At 46.4% G+C, this 17,605-nt stretch overlaps 1 protein-coding gene across 1 annotated transcript; it reads right to left on the bottom strand.

The window, feature by feature from the left end:
• Nucleotides 1-433: 433 nt before the first annotated feature.
• Nucleotides 434-15,793, bottom strand: PPIH (peptidylprolyl isomerase H). Its single transcript, XM_065421179.1, has 10 exons — nucleotides 15,657-15,793; nucleotides 14,931-14,995; nucleotides 13,417-13,440; nucleotides 12,988-13,032; nucleotides 11,963-12,005; nucleotides 7,631-7,723; nucleotides 5,349-5,436; nucleotides 3,848-3,888; nucleotides 2,170-2,260; nucleotides 434-726 (listed from the first exon to the last, which is right to left on the bottom strand). Exons 1-9 carry the CDS (start codon nucleotides 15,720-15,722, stop codon nucleotides 2,192-2,194), a joined length of 534 nt encoding a protein of 177 aa, XP_065277251.1. The 5' UTR covers nucleotides 15,723-15,793; the 3' UTR covers nucleotides 434-726; nucleotides 2,170-2,191.
• Between the last annotated feature and the right edge of the window lie 1,812 nt (nucleotides 15,794-17,605).

Below are 17,605 nucleotides of genomic sequence, written 5' to 3'. Positions count from 1 at the left end.
TTAAGATGCTGTTTCAATGGTACCTCACACCAGTCAGATGGGAAAAAAAAAAAAAAAAAAGATTGAATGGGGATAAATGTTGAAGAAATTGTGGTGAAAGAGGAGTTATACTTATATGGTGGCCATGTCTGGTCATTCGAGGGTATTGGGATGCAAGCTGTAACCAGATGTCACAAATTGCTGGATATTTATTACCAAATGATCCCTTGGTAATCCTCCTGGGGCTTCCTCATGGAAAGGGTCACACAAAAGGAAATTAATTAATCTCTCTTCTGCTAATAGCTCTCGGCTGTTGTTAGCGTCTCACTGGAAAAAGAATAGCCCAACCATAGAGAACTTTTTTTTTTTTTTTTTTTTTTTTAAAACAAGGGAAATTGTGGTTATGGAAAAATTAACACACAAATTACCCAGCAAAATAAACAGATAATTAGATATTTGGTTACCTTTTATTCAATACTCAAAGTACATTCACCTGCAAAAAAAAAAAAAAAAAAGTACACCTGTCCAAGAATCCAGCCTGAAATATTCTAACTGAACAACACTGCACAGACATTTAACAAAATGCTTTATTTACACTGGAACTTTTTTTTTTTTTTTTTTTTTTTTTTTTAAAGTTGTACATCCTGAATATCAGAAACTTCTGTAGAAGTGCCAGCAGCACAGATATGGCCTGCAGGAAAAGTCTGGGGCAGCTGCAGTGATGGGTAACGAGGGACCAGTGACTACCTGGAAGTGGGAGGAGAAAGGAGATCAGTAATAGTAACAGCCACCTCAGAGTGCACAGGATCCTCTGACTAACTGATCCCCAAGAAGAACAGCTGAAGGGATGGAATTCGGCACTCGTGCTCTGGGTTACATTGCTGTGCAGTGGGACTCAGCTGAGCCACAGTGTCTGTAGCTGTATGTCAGCTAGTCCCTGTCAGGGACATGGGAATGCCACAATTCTGTGGCCATGGACTCTGCAGCAGAATCTCAGCTTTCATTTAAAAATTATGCTCCCAGCCACCACAACTGCAAAAGAAGCTTTGAAAACTGTGAGCAGAGTGTAAACACCTGCCCAAGTCTGTAAGCAACTTAACGCCCGCCTCTGAGTGAAGCATGCTCCACGCATCAGCCCAGTGGGGAAGCTGAAACCTCAAGATGGCAATTTCAACGTCAACATTATTAACGATTTCACTGTTCATCATCTTAGCACAACTACCCAGGTAACAGGAACTGCGAACTGGGGAGAGGAAGCAGCACAGAATGGTGATATTACTTACCTACCATAGCTGGAGACTTCATTTATTGAGGGCCCAATCCTGTAAAGCACTGAATGCCGTCTCTAAGGGGCTGACGGCACTCAGCACCTTCCAGGATCGGGTCCTAAATGTCTGCAAAGCACTGTGGATCTAAACCCTTCCTTGTGGCAGGGAAGGTTGCCTCTATGCAGGTATTTTGGGAATGATTTGGGCTTAGCTTGTTTTCAGAAAGCAGTTCTGTTCATCTTGCAGATGATATGAGTGGAGAAGAATCGTGTGCAGTGCCTCCATGCCACTATCTGCTTGTTAAAATCTGAAAGTCGGTGGCTAAAAGGCTAACAAAAACAGATGTTTGGCAAATTCATTTTAAAATCAAGTTGCAGACTGACATGCTGTAATCTGCGCACACGTGTTGAAATGCTTTTTGTCTGGGATGAAGTAGCTGGATGAGTGGGGAAGACAGCACTGTACTTTAATACAAGGTCTCTGGCGCTGTCTATGACCTTAAGTACCAACGACTATGTGAGCAAGCCAAGGTGGCCAGGAGCATAGTAAGTGCTAGAAACATCTGACCATGGATCAGGAGAATGGTACCTTCTGTAGTCAGAAGAGAGGATGACTTTCAGGAGCTGACAAGACCCCTCCCCATCCTGACAGCAAGTGCTTCAACTTCACGACACAGGCCCCAGGAGGGACGATGCCAAAGCTTCCTTGAATTAGGAAATACAGAATCCTCTATTCTTCAGCAGTTACTTTCTTGGGCTTTTAGATTTACTTGCATCTCCCACAAAATATGAAACTCTTCACTCTTTGCAAGATGGCAGAACCGCACATTGTGAACTTCAAGGCAGTGACAGATGGATTTCAATCACAATCACCTCTTATCAGATAGTTTCTCAGCCAAACTGATGAAGACTGACAGACCTACCGAGATTTCTGCATTCATTGCTCTACATTTCACCACACTGCGAGATGACCACTGGCAGTTTGGGTTTGTTATTTGGACCAGTAGGTACATTCTGGGGGGACAAAAAATCCACACAGTTACAAGGTATAAATACACAGCAAGTTAGAGGGAGTCACAAGCTATTTTGAGAGGCTGGATAAGAGACTCATGGTAACTGAGCCTCACGAATACGGAGGAACTGCACTTGGACTATGTCTGACTCATGACTGCTGCTCTTTCATTTCCTCTTCTCTTGTGCAGCAATGTCCTTGGACCCTCACCTAGAGCCAGCTAACTGCCTCTTTACTGCAGAGCTGAGAGACATGGGAGAGACTCTGACCTCACAAATGGGGAACAAAGTGAAGGCAGCAAAGATACATGTAGCTTCCAGTGAGATGCAATATGGATCATGTCACTTGAGATATCTTTGGCTTTAGGTCTTTGATACTGTAATTAGTGTCACTTTAAAGAGAAAAGCAACCCCACATTTGTACAGAAGGGGGAGCTATTGAGTAAGGCTGCACCAGGTGCATCCTCAGAAATCACACATCATTCTGGACTTGGGCCAATGCTCTTTGTGTGTGTCACTTAATTTCTTTCTACTATGCCCATCATGGGCATCCTACAAAAGAGGTACACAGTTATCCTCCTTTTGTTTATTAAAGTACTTCTGGTGGGAAACACCGCAAGAGGAATCTCCTTCTGGTCTCCAGCCCTGGTTATAATGCCTCTAAGCTATGTGGCAGTTTTGGTCTCTTCTGTGTTGGCTACACCTCCAATTTACTGCAATCAGACAAGGTGATCAGGGAAAGTTTACACTTTCTGTATATCTAACAGAAAATTTTAACAAAAGTCACCTATACAGTGGTTTTCTTAAAACAGAGCTAGCAATAAAGGAATTGTGCTGTATGATTCCCAGCATGAGACCTTCTCAGTGAAGGTTAACATGAGGCTTTAAGTGGAGCTGTTGTCAGCTCTGTAATGTCTTTCCCCCTCTGGATTCTCTATTCCTGGCTCAGCTCTGGGATCCAAGATTTGCACTCAAGCACCCAGTCAGAAAGCAGAATGCCGGGGGTGCTCTGTCTATTCAGCCATCCATCACAGTGGTACACTGACACTTTACAAGAGTATATTAACAGGCCCTGTGTGTTTATTAGCCACACACCATTCTAAATATGGAATTCACTGGTCAACACACACATGTGTGTATCTGCAGCACCTGGAAACCTTGTTTAATATTGATTATTAGGTGGTGTTGATTAGATTTCAACTGAAGAACTCAGGGAATTGATCATCCCCTTCACATTACCATGCAGCATCACAGAACCAATCTCCCTTACATTCCTGTTCTCAACTTGTCAATCAAACAGGTTTGCAGAAAGGACTCGATGCGCCACAACCAAACCCATCTGAACGAGCTTTCCCAGTCACTGACTGGCTCCTCCAACTGCACAGCACAAGACTCCCTGGGTCTTGCTACGTAAATCTACATGACGGACTCCCTCACTGCAGAGGGCACAGCCCCTGCAAGGAGCTCCCTGGCACTACTGTTACATCATTATCCTGCACATGGACAGGGAGGGAACATGAAGCCCCGATTACTGCCGCATGCGACTATCTGGCATGCACATTCATGAACAGGATGGGGAACTAAACTTACTTCAATTTTTCTCATGACAAGGAGCCCATCAACAATTTTACCTGTAAGGGAAAAAGAATATTTACTAGTAGCAGTTCTATACTGCACTTATTCACCTTTTCTGTAGTCCCAGATTGTCAAGTACAGATGATACTTTACTCTAATTTCTCATACCTCTGAGATTCCTTTGCTTTGGACTTGGCTACCTCTCCATGCACCATTCTTTGCCCCAGCGATGTCTCTCACCCATTTATAACTACTGGACACTGTGGGCAGGGCCGGCCCTATCTATGGTGGTGCCCCACGTAGCCAGAGCACCTGCACGCCCCCTGCAGGGCGTGGGCGGCTGCACTCAAGGGCTGCAGGGGCAGGAGCTGTGGGGGGCAGCAGCAGGGCAGGGAGGCCCAGGGGACTAGTGGGGCGCCTGCAGCAGGAGTCGCCGCCCCCGCCCCGCACTCACCGGTGGCAGCGGGAAGCAGAGTGACCCGGCCTCAGCCTGCTCCACTCCCCCCAGCTCCCTGCCCTGTCGCTTGGGGGAGGGGGCTTGAAGGAAGGGGTCAGGCCGACCCCCGCACTCACAGCAGTGGCGGCTGGGAGCTGGCAGAGCGGGCTGGAGCCGGGTCGCTCTACTTCCCGCCGCTGCCGAGTATGGGCCCGACCCTTTCTGCCGGCTCCAGTACCCCCGCTAATCCCGCGGGCCGCATCGCTCGGGGGAGGGGGCTTGGGGAAAGGGGTGGAATGGAGGTGGGGTGGGGGCGGAGCAGGGGGGCTGGGGCTGGCCGCTGGAGCCAGCGCCGTATATGCAGCATGCAGCTGCCTAGGGCACCACGAAATTTGATGCCCCAAATTACGTGGTGCCCTAAACAGCTGCGTATTCTGCATATGCCTAAGGATGGCCCTGCCTGTGGGGTTGTTACAGATCTGATAAAGAGTTCATAAATAATACAACTACAACCTTCCCAGACATGGGGCTGGTGTCTATATCTTCAGGACAGGCAATGTGCATCTTCCCAGCAGGTAGGGCGTGCATGGAAATCAGACTGAGACTCTGGTGTATTATTAGAAATAATCCCACTGATGGAGATGCAGTTTGTGTTGTTTGTGAACAGCAAAAATGGCTATTATCAAATATTTATATTGCATAGTGCCCTGAGGACCCAATAAGGAGCCAATATTAGACATTAGTTCAGTAATAAAAGGAGACAGACCCGCCCGTAAGATCTTACAGTCTGACACAAAACGTGTGCTTTTGTAAAATTACGGTATGCAAACTCTAGTGTCACTGCTATTTCACCACGCCACATAAAATAAGCATCAGTTCTCCCCATCTTTCCCTCAAACAAGTCGTCATTAGCTGGCTGATTTATTACTGCTTTCACAATAGCAGTAGGTTTCGAGGCACATTTCCATAGAAGCTCTTACTCCACTTGCGTAAGATTAATGGGAAACGACAATAAAAACCATGTGGTTGAACCGGAAGGGGTAAATGATCAGGATATCACACTGTGCTGCAGCTACTCACCAAACACAACATGCTTCCCATCCAGCCAGTCACATTTGGAGCACGTGATGAAGAACTGACACCCGTTTGTACTTGGGCCACTGTTGGCCTGATTGAAAATGCAAAAACAAAACACAAAAAAGTTAGGGAATAGAACATCTCAAGCCAGAGGCGCCTGAAACAAGAGTGAGCTGTCACTCCTGGACTAGATTCTAAAGTTAATATTGGCTCCACAATATGTAGAGCAAAGAAAAAAGCAAGAAGTGCCATGTGCTATGATGCGGACTGTGGCCTCAGAGCCCTTGCTGAGCAATAACAGATCATCTGAATCTGATCTGTGGATAGTTCTCTGAAAACATCCACTCAATGTGCAGTGGCAGTCAAAAAAGCAAACAGAATGTTGGGAATCATTAAGAAAGGGATAGATAATAAGACAGAAAATATCATATTGCCTCTGTATAAATCCATGATACGCCCACATCTTGAATACTGCGTGCAGATGTGGTCGCCCCATCTCAAAAAAGATATACTGGACTTGGAAAAGGTTCAGAAAAGGGCAACAAAAATGATTAGGGGTATGGAACAGCTGATGTATGAGGAGAGATTAATAAGACTGAGACCTTTCAGCTTGGAAAAGAGACAACTAAGGGGGGATATTATAAAGGTCTATAAAATCATGACTGGTGTGGAGAAAGTAAATAAGGAAATGTTATTTACTCCTTCTCATAACACAAGAACTAGGGGCCACCAAATGAAATTAATAGGCAGCAGGTTTAAAACAAACAAAAGGAAGTATTTTTTCACATAACGCACAGTCAACCTGTGGAACTCCTTGCCAGAGGATGTAGTGAAGGCCAAGCTATAACAGGGTTTAAGAAAGAACTAGATAAATTCATGGAGGATAAGTCCATCAATGGCTATTAGCCAAGATGGACAGGGACGGTGTCCCTAGCCTGTTTGCCAGAAGCTGGGAATGGGTGACAGGGGATGGATCACTTGATGATTACCTGTTCTGTTCATTCCTTCCGGGGCACCTGGCATTGGCCACTGTCGGAAGACAGGAGACTGGGCTAGATGGATCTTTGGTCTGACCCAGTATGGCCATTCTTATGTTATTTGTGAGTGTGTGCAGCCAGCTGGCTCTCAGAGATTTTTCTGTGGCTCTGTAAGAGCTTTGGGGCCAGCATAATACTGTGTGGAGATCCATAACATCACACTGTGCACTTGGGGGAAGGGTATGTCCTTTGTATTGATGACACTTACTGCATCATAGAAATTGTCACAGGTGAAGCTGAAAATTTAGGGATCTGTGTAGGGGAAAGTTATGGCTTTCTGCAGTTAGGAAGGGCGTTTAGGATTATAGGATAAACAGGTTAGCTGGATGTCTCTGCTAAAATGATCAGCAGTGAAACAGTTAATGATGAAATTTAGCCCTCTACAGGTTTCGGAGTTAACAAGGCTCTGCAAGGTGTGGTGCAGTTCACACCTCTCAAAGCTGTCATTTCAGGCTGTCTCAGGAAGACATCACTGCATCAATTATACTTGGTTCATGTTTTCGAGGTTCTCTTTGCAGCCAGGCGGTGGCCCAGAAACAGGTTACTTAAATTAACACGGAGAAAGGAGAATTCTGCAACAAATTCTCCAGCTTCAGAATCACAGACTATCTGGGGTTCTGCCCAGTCATGTTCCAGCACAACTGTCTATTATGGGGGTACCATCCTCTGAAATAGCTAGTTACTGACAACATACTGCACTAGATAAACCATTCGTCTGGTCCAGCATGGCATTTTGTATGTTCCAACCTACATACCTCATGTGGCTGTGTTTCTATAAAATGAAGCCTGGAGCATATATTATACAAGATTCAAACACTATTTCTATAGCTATTCAATTCCCCGACTCAACATTAGTTGGGGTGGTGTTTAATAACAATTAGCAGTTAGAGAAGAAAGACTTACTGGAGTGCAAAAATATGTAAGACCAAATAATTCTACAAGCAGAGCAAATTAAACCCTCCCCAACAATTCTAATAGATAAGGGTAAATTACTGACTGGACTGCTACCTTGAGTCATGTTCATTAGCACCTTACGCCATTAATGGTTCCACTGAAGTCAATGGGAGCTACTTACAGAGTAAAATACTGCTCAACATGACAGAGTAGTAGAATCTGGCCCTAAATGAGGATTTTTCCAGACGTTCTATGCAAGGTAGGAGACTTCTGCAAGCCAGGAGATAAGCTAAGAATCTCCACAAAGGAGCACAGAGCCATTTTAGTCCTACTACTTTGTCTTCTTATACTTACCATAGACAACAGCCCAGGAGCAGAATGTCTGAGTTTGAAGTTTTCATCTGCAAAGGGACCCCGGTATATACTAGCTACTCCAGTACCATCTCCCTGTACAAAGAGGAAGGCAGGTGTTCAAATCCCACCTCAATAAAAGTGCATTCTGTAGCATATATTTAAAATTCCCAGACAAACCGCTTTGTTAAATCAGTTTCAATTCAGAACATATTTCCATTTGAAAACTAGTGTTAACAAGAATGTTAAAATTGAAAACATCTGAACATTTTAGAGTAAGGAAACCAGGAGTCAATGTTCTAAAAGTAACTAGGATTCAGCCCTTGCTACCTCGCCCGCCTTCCTCATACTAGCCAGAGACTTGCTCCCATTGCCACATGAAACTACAGGAGAGCAACGACAGACGGTGTCAAGTGAGGGGTGGAGTCTAGGTCTCAGAGCCAGGAAACAAGAGGTTATGGATGGTAGCGAGTGGATCATTTTAGGGCTGGTCTACACTTACATTTTATAGCGCTCTAATTTGCTGGCTCAGGGGTGTGAAAAATCACCCCCCTGGGCGCAGCAAGTCAGAGCGCTTTAAAACACTAGTGTAAATAGGCTCCGAGCGCCAGCGCTGGGAGCTAATCCCCTCGTGGAGGTGGATTACCAGAAGCGCTGGGAGAGCTCTCTCCCAGCACTCACCCGCGACCACACTTGCACTTCAAAGCGCTGCCACAGGAGCATTCCCCCGACAGCGCTTTGAAGTTTCCAGTGTAGCCATGCCCTTAGGCACAGCAGACATTCTGGAGGAAACAGAAGGGAGGAGAGAAGGGAAGGCGTGGGTGGGAAGTTTAAAAGGATCACAGGTGACAAATGAGGCAGAGGTGGTGATGATGAAGGGTAAGCATGGTGGAAAGGGGGGGTTGGAGGAAGGCTCAGGGGTGAGGGCTAGCCTCAGCTGTTTTAAGTACAAGGAAGTGATCCCCTCAACTGGCTTTTCCAGTGGATGACTGTCTGTGAGGCCTCAGATGAGGTGCTTATGGGAAGCAGATATTATAATTTTGCTGAAGTTCCAGCCATGCTGACGCAGCTTTTACTCGCCCTAACTGCCAGCATTCAGGCCTCAAAACAATTTATAAATTATACCAGCACAGTAGGTCACTTCTGCAAATTAGAAGCTTGGACTGTTACAAAGGCATTTAGAACTTCTATGTAGGGTTGTGGATTAATCGCAGTTAACTCACGCGATTAACTCAAAAAAATTAATCAATTAATTGTACTGTTAAACAATAGAATACCAATTGAAATTTATTAAATATTTTTGGATTTTTGTATGGCCCTGTAAAAATGATAAAAAATAGTATTGTTCAATTCACCTTATACAAGTACTGAAGTGCAATCTCTTTATCATGAAAGTACAACTTACAAATGTAGATTTTTTTTGTTACATAACTGCACTCAAAAACAAAATAATTTAAAACTTTACAGCCTACAAGTCCACTCAGTCCTACTTCTTATTCAGCCAATCACTAAGACAAACAAGTTTGTTTACATTTACAGGAGATAATGCTGTAGGCTTATTTACAATGTGACCTGAAAGTGAGAACAGGCATTCGCATGGCACCCTTGTAGCTGGAATTGCAAGGTATTTACGTGCCAGATCTGCTAAACATTGCTGATGATGCTAATTAAAAAAAAAAAAAAAAAAAGCGTTAATTAAATTTGTGACTAAACTCCTTGGGGGAGAACTGTATGTCCCCTGCTCTGTTTTACCCGCATTCTACCATATATTTCATGTTATAGCAGTCTTGGATGATGACCCAGCACATGTTGTTCATTTTAAGAACACTTTCACTGAAGATTTGACAAAACGCAAAGAAGGTACCAATGTGAGATTTCTAAAGATAGCTACAGCACTCGACCCAAGGTTTAAGAATCTGAAGTGCCATCCAAAATCTGAGAGGGACGAGGTGTGGCGCATGCTTTCAGATGAGTTAAAAGAGCAACACTCCGATGCAGAACTACAGAACCCGAACCACCAAAAAAAGAAAATCAACCTTCTGCTGGTGGCATCTGACTCAGATAATGAAAATGAACATGCGTTGGTCTGCTCTGCTCTGGATTGTTATCGAGCAGAACCCGTCATCGGCATGGACACATGTCCCTTGGAATGGTGGTTGAAGCATGAAGGGACATATGAATCTTTAGTGCATCTGGCACGTAAATATCTTGCGATGCCAGCTACAACAGTGCCATGCGAACGCCTTTTCTGACTTTCAGGTGTCATTGTAAACAAGAAGTGGGCAGCATTATCTCCTGCAAATGTAAATAAACTTGTCTGAGCAATTGGCTGAACAAGAAGTAGGACTGAGTGGACTTGTAGGCTCTGTTTTATTTTTGAGTGCAGTTATTTTTGTACACAATTTGATATTTGTAAGTTCAACTTGTATGATAAAGATATTGCACTACAGTACTTGTATTGGGTGAATTGAAAAATACTATTTCTTTTGTTTTTACAGTGCAAATATTTGTAATAAAAAATAATATAAAGTGAGCACTGTACACTTTGTATTCTGTGTTGTAATTGAAATCAATATATTTGAAAATGTAGAGAATATCCAAAAATATTTAAATAAATGGTATTCTTGTATTGTTTAATACCACACGATTCATTTTTTTTAACCGCATGATTAATTTTTTTTTAACCACTTGACAACCCGACTTCCATGATGTCTAACTGGTGATTCCTACAAGTATTATTACTTGGGAGTGCAGGAGGGCCACTGCTTCCTCACAACCCTCCAGATCCAGAACTGTGCAGGGGAGACCCCCTCTGGGGGCACTAGGGCTCCTGTGGCATACCCCTTGCCTTCAGACATGTGGCCTTAGGGAAAGAAACAGTGAGTCAGAACAAACCTGCCTGAGGCCAAAACTGGCAGAGCAGCTGCAGAAGCAGTGTAAGTAGGGGCTTCTAGACACGGATGATGTATTTTCCCCCCCGTTTTGACTGGACATTCTTTTCCCCTGTGCTGACTGGTGTTTGCCCCAGACCCCTCCTCTCTCCCGCTCCCCTTGTCTTTCTGTTTAGCTTAGACCCTCCCTCACTAAATCACACCAAACACTAAGAAAAAGCACAGTGGCACTAACATGATGTTTGCCGCTATCACTGCTTATTCTGCTCTGTACATTCTACCCTGTCACTGTTAGTCTTGCCTGGTTAGACTGCAAGATCTTCAAGGGAGGGGCCAGCTACTGCTCTCAGTCTAATGCCCAGCACAACGCTCTCAGTTGGTTCCCAGCTCTACAGTAATAAACAATTTTTTTCTCTCATAATTAGTAGTAGTAGTAAGTTACAAGTGTCAATGGATCTTGTAATTTTTGCTAAACTTCTACTGGAAGTTGTCAGACGTCCCTGTGGGTTTTAGAAGAGCATTCACGAGTAAAGAACCTGACTTTAAACAAACATACGTGGCTAAACCAAGCTTCCTGTGGCCAGTTTGGGAGAGCTATCATCAAGAATCAAAGCAAGACCATTTTTATTTGATTTGTTTTGAACAGCCAGCTGTTTTTCATTTTGCCAACTCATAATTCCAAGTGAAAAAAAATACCAATTTTCCCAACTCCCAAATAGCTCAATGAACCTCAAACTTCAAAAAATATTCTCCTCTTATCAAAGCATGAAGCCTAGAAATTTCAAGCAGAAATTATCTTTTAATTCTGAGACAGTTCAGTAGGGGAAAAACCATCAAACTTAGTCACCCTTAGTAGAAGCTCCATTTCCTCTAAATAGAGACGTTCTCGCCACACAGCCAATTATAATTTTTCTTCACCAGTGTGAGATGCAGTTTATGAAACACTTGTTAATCTGGTAGTGCAGAAAATTACACTTTCTTTTGAAAACATGAACATCAAATTCAACCCTCAACTGGCAGACCAAACGTTCTCCAGAAAAGATGATGGAGAACATTGGTGTTATGTGGAATGAACTCTCTCATGGTCAGAGGCACCTCCAGCAGGCCACGGAAACCCCACTTTGCAGAGGACGGTCATTGCGGCAGAAGAGCCTGGCACCTCTCACCCAAGGAAAGGGAATTTTTGCATGTCAGAAATACATGATGATTTAGCTAATGCTGTTCCAGTTGCCGCAGAGAAAACATTTTGCCCAGTTCCCAGATACCTGTTTCCTAGCACGTTCCAATTTATTCCAGTGCAGAGAGTAGGAAAACACCAGCAAAGCTTCTCAAGTAATATCTTCTCATAAGAGAAATAGTGAATAGAAAACAGATGAATATATACCCAGGAAAGAGAGCAACACATCACATCCTTTAAGAAAGGAAAAGAACACAGAGTACTTACGTTTACAAAGTCACCTCCCTGTATCATGAAATCCTTAATGACTCTAAAGTAATTAAAAAAAAAAAAAAGTTACTTTTTTCTGAAAAAACTTCTTGAGAAGCTTAATGTCAGTGAAAAATAGAGATATTCCCCACAATGCATCAATATATAATTCCCACTGTTTAAGCTAAAATGAATTGCGGCCCTTGGCCGTTAGATCTGGTGATGTACTCAAAGGGAACTGAACCCTGATCTCAAGAGAGGCAGAGAAAGGAGTAGGTACTGCCTGTATATTGGGTCAAAGGCACCTAGAAGGCTGTGGTTTCTCTCTGTAAGTACAACAGAAGGGCTAGCAAGAACTGCAGCGGACAGTCACCCAAGACAGAGGTTACAGAAGGAAAACAAATGCAGAGCTACTATTTTTTGATGTGTACAGCCTGCCTCTGAGGCTAGGTCTACACTAGCTGGGGGTCGACCTAAGATACGCAACTTCAGCTACGCGAATAGCGTAACTGAAGTCGGCGTATCTTAGGTTGACTTACCTGGCTGTGAAGACGGCGGCAAGTCGACTGCTGCCACTCCCCCGTTGACTCCGCTTCCGCCTCTTGCCGCGGTGGAGTTCCGGAGTCGACGGCAGAGCAATCGGGGATCGATTTTATCGCATCTACACTAGACACGATAAATCGATCCCCGACAGATCAATCACTACCCCCGATAAATCGATCCAGTGGGTAGTGTAGACGTACCCTTAGTTTAAAGAAGTCCTTAAAAAGAGGGCTTTTTTTTTTTTTTAAATGGAGATATACCTATCTCATAGAACTGGAAGGGACCCTGAAAGGTCATCGAGTCCAGCCCCCTGCCTTCACTAACAGGACCAAGTACTGATTTTGCCCCAGATCCCTAAGTGGCCCCCTCAAGGATTGAACTCACAACCCTGGGTTTAGCAGGCCAATGCTCAAACCACTGAGCTAGCCCTCCCCCTAAATGCCTCCAGAATGCCTGTAGTTCACCAAGCTGTTTTAAGCATTAGAAGGAAAAGTACTTACCTGTGGAAAGTGCTCCCTTTGTAACCTATTGGGACACCATCTTTCCTACAAGAAAAAGAAAGGGCATTGGGAGTCATTGCACCTCACAACACAAAACCCCCCCAGGAGTCTTTAGTCCCAAGAGCGCCAATCTGAGGAGATCAATTCCTATGTGCTGCCCTGACATGTTTCCCTCTGACACTGCTTGGGAGGGCAGCTCGTTTGGCAATATTGCAGTTTGTAGCCAATTCAGTCTGACAAACAGCAAAAATATTTTTGATGTCAACTGAGTGTTTTCCAAGAGTCTTCATTTTGCATTCATGCAGGTAACAAGACCATCATTGGCAGGAGGTTAAGAACAAGTACATCTTTTTCCTACTTTCTGTCCATAACTCTCCCTGCTTGTGTGAACTTACTGCTTAAGAGGAGGCAGAAATTGATCCTACATACCTGAATTCACCTGTACAAAATTGCCTGAAAAGAAAAAACAACAAATACAGCACTGAGTGAGTCACTTTGAAAAGTTATTTGAAAATCAAGGACACAAATTATTATCCACTGAATATTTCACAGAAGAGGACTAGCAGGGATGTCCATTATTAGAAGGAATAAATGACACTGTCTCTAGAAGCAGGTGCCATCAAGAGCTGTTAGTAACTTTCAGCTCCCCAGGTTTGTTTCTGTAGCTGGAAGAGGGATAGGACCAGACGGATACTGGGGCTTGTAAGAGGCAGGAGAAGTGGAACTGGGCAGCACTTTGTGGAGGTCTGTGATGGACGAGCATACACTTGCTCATCTTGAGGGACTGGGCTGTCTGGTGTGCAAGACACCCTTCAGCCAGAGGTAAGCAAGCAGGGGGCCAAGTTAGTAAGTTGCCATCTCTCTTGTGTGCTGAGGTGCTATGGGAGGAAGGGGCAAACATGAACAGAGTGGGCTGCTGGGTTTCTGAGTCATGCACACATCTCCCAAGCAGGTTGACTCACTCCTCTTTTCTGAGCATGTGGGAGTAGCTGCTTGGGCCAGGCACTCCTTCCTTAGGAACTAGTAAAAGTCTAGCCAGACTGAATGTACAGCTGAGTTTTGCTCACTCTGTGGACTGAATCTCACAAGGAGATAGCATAAAATTTGGTGCCTGGGTGGTGATGGGGAGATATAACAGTAAGGCCACCACACCTGCTAGGCTATTTCCAATATGGAGACTTGATGTGGGGGATAAGAGTCTTAACCCTGCCCCTTACCATTAGGGGACCAGTGAAAAGTAAAAGTTCAGAGGAAATTATGAATGTCTGAGGAGAAGAGTTTAGACAAACCCGTGACCATTCCCACCCTCCCCAGAATGTGACTCAATGGAAGCAGTGGTGGGCAGGAAAACACGGATGCTCAGAGTAGGATTTCCTAGAGGTGAAAAAAAATGGCCAGGGGTAACATTGGTCTGGCTTCTGGCAGCCTAGCAAGCAGGTACTTTTAGTCCAGAAGGTGCATCCTGTGCTCCAGATTCTAAGATTTAGTTTAATTTAAACCTCTAGTCTTGAATATTATAAAGACATCTTAAAACATGACCTCAGTATAACTGATGCAGTGATGTCTGGCTGGGTCTGCAGAGAGCCTGAAACTAAGCTTTGAGAAACGTGAACTACCCCTCTCATCTGAATGGGATGTTGGCTCTGAAATCCAGTTTAATTGTCAACAGGGTTAATGATTTCCTTGCTGATGAAAGCAGATGTTAAAGAGGGCTGATCACATGTGCAATCTGCTGCATGTGGCAGCTGAGGCGTGTGCAGAAACTCAGTGCACAACCACCCCTAAAATCTCTTCCCAATCAGACACCCTGGGCACCGTGCAGCGCAGGGCTGCCCCACTACAGGGAGGGATGGTCAGGTACGGGGCTGTCCTACCATGAGTTGCTGCGTGACTGACCCCCAGGCATTGGGCTGCCTCAGTGGGAGCAAAGTGTCACAGGCTACCTGAAATTCTCCGCCGTTTTGGGCACAACGTCAGCGAACAGCTCCACCTTCATGCGGCCGATCTCCTGGCGGGACAGAGAGTATCAGCGAGCCCCCCACCCCGCTCCGCAACCCCCAGCCCAAGCCCCGCACCCCAACCCCCGGCCCGAGCCCCCACACCCCCCCGCCTCCTCCCCCGCCCCGAGCCCCCACACCCCGCTCCACAACCTCCGGCCCAAGCCCTGCACCCCGCCCGCCTCTTCCCCCGCCCCGAGCCCCCACACCCCACTCCACAACCTCCGGCCCAAGCCCTGCACCCCGCCCGCCTCTTCCCCCGGCCCGAGCCCCCACACCCCCCCACCCCCCAACCCCCGGCCCGAGCCCCCCCACCCCGCTCCGCAACCCCCGGCCCGAGCCCCGCACCTCCCCGCCTCTTCCGCCGGCCCGAGCCCTCGCTCCGCAACCCCCGGCCCGAGCCCCCGCACCCCGCCCGCCTCTTCCCCCGGCCCGAGCCCCCACACCCCCCCACCCCCCAACCCCCGGCCCGAGCCCCCCCACCCCGCTCCGCAACCCCCGGCCCGAGCCCCGCACCTCCCCGCCTCTTCCGCCGGCCCGAGCCCTCGCTCCGCAACCCCCGGCCCGAGCCCCCGCACCCCGCCCGCCTCTTCCCACGGCCCGAGCCCCCGCACCCCCCTCTCTCCCCGGCCCCTCCCGCGGACCCGGGCGCCGCAGTGGCCAAGCCCCCACCTGGCCGCCGACGCTGACATCGAAGAAGACCACGGGGTTGTTGGGGTTGGCTGCCAGCACCGCCATGGCGACCCGCCCTCACCCGGAACCGGAACCCAGCCACCGGCCTCCCTCCGGCAACGTGGCGGACCTACCTCAGACACGCGCGTGCGCAGCAACACGTGCTCCGCTCTGGGGCGGGAGGGGCCGCGCAGTGCGAAAAGCTGTAGGAATTTGCTAGGTTGGAGGCACTGAGCATGCGCAGTAACATCTGCTGAAGCCGCTGCCCTTTAGCATAAGGTTCTGCCGTCTGCTTTTCCCACGGGGGTGGCCAGAGTCCGAGCGTTGGGCGGAAATAGCCGGGGGCGTCAAGCAGCTGGAGGCGGGGTTAGGATGGGGCTGAAGGGCAGAATCAGGGCTGGGGGGAGGAGCCGGGGTTAAGCCCGGCGTGAGGCGTTGCCGGAGGGTGGCAGAGGGGGGGGGAACAGTTACCCCGGGGGACTGAGACATCAGTGCTTGCAAAAAATGGGGGGGCAGAGGGGCTTTTTATTTCCCCTCCCCCAGGCAGCAACTCTCAGCATGGACTTCCCTGGGCTGGGTTCTCCCAATGCCTAGTCAATGCTGCTCCTCTTTGTCTGATGGAACCTACTGAGGTGCTGCAGGAGACTTAATTCAGTGAAATATTTTACTCCAACCGAAGAATCTCTTATCAGTGTATCTGACTCAGGGCCGGCCCACAACATTTTGGCACCTGAGGCGGGGAGCTCAAATGATGCCCCCAGACCCCCTCGCTTGGGCCAAAACTTTGAAAGGTCTCAATTCTGCCTTCTTCCTGTTCTACGCCTCTCATGGTACTGCTCTGCTACCTACCCCGATAAAGGAGAACTAAAAATTTTTGAACAAGGCATTTTAAGTTGTAAGTAACAACTTTCAAACACCTGAACAGCAAATGTAACTTTTCTTGTCTGCATAGTAAATACTGGCATTTTTATCTGTTTGAATAATCAAAGTGGTGCTTTCCGGGCCTTCTTGGTTGCAAAGATCTGAACTGCTTCCTAAAGGTCCACAGTCTGGGCCAGCTCATGCTCTATTCAGATGTTTGCAAGGCCGACCAGCCTCTCCTGTGTCATTGTGGAGTGTAGATGTGATTTTATTAACTTCAGCTTGGAGAAGCTGCGTTCTCCACTGGCAACTGTTACAGGAAGTGTTAGAAGTATGCACAGAGCAACAAAAGCATTTGGAAAGAGGGTGGTCATCTTATTTGTGCAAATATATTCCAGAACAGCCTTTGGAGTTGATCCTGCTGAAATATATCTTGAAAAGGCTTTCAGTTCATCACCTAAGTCACTCGCATCAATATCGCGCATGTCATCATGTGTCAACACTGTCTCTAGTGCCCTGCATTGCTGGTGTAGGTCTTCTTCAGGTATAGTGAAGAGTTTTGGAATATCATACAACATCCCAAATATACTGCTGTGTTCCTTGAGCTGCATGAAATGTTCTTCAACTGACTGTATTGCACAATCTAGCACCTGGTTAGAGAATTCAACTTTGAATTGTTGTTTGGGGTCTCTTATGAGATTATCCCAGGCCTCATAATCAAAATGTCTTCTTCGGTGACTCTTGTATTCTTGAATGGGTGGGAAAATAGCTTCAGTGTGAAGTTCCTCTGCCAACTTCTGTGCACTCTTCAGAACGTTTTGAAATCCCTCATCTGAGCGGTAAGACTGTAGGTCTGACTTTGCTTTGTCCAGTTGTTCCATTGCTCCAGATATATCAAGGTCAACACCTTGGAGTCTCTTGCTTACAACATTTATTTCAAACAGTATGTCATGCCACAACACTAAGCCACACAGAAATTTGAAGTTATGTATGTTTCTGGTGATTCCATTTCCCTCTGCCACTGTTCTCCCACAAACAGTTCCTGTCATAGCATTATCCTCCATAATGGCAACTATGGCATCATCTAT

The sequence above is a fragment of the Emys orbicularis genome, chromosome 22 (genome assembly GCF_028017835.1).
Source record: "Emys orbicularis isolate rEmyOrb1 chromosome 22, rEmyOrb1.hap1, whole genome shotgun sequence".
Lineage (NCBI taxonomy): Eukaryota > Metazoa > Chordata > Testudines > Emydidae > Emys > Emys orbicularis.
Note: the sequence above shows the minus strand (reverse complement) of the source record. Positions and strands in the feature narration are given on the sequence as shown.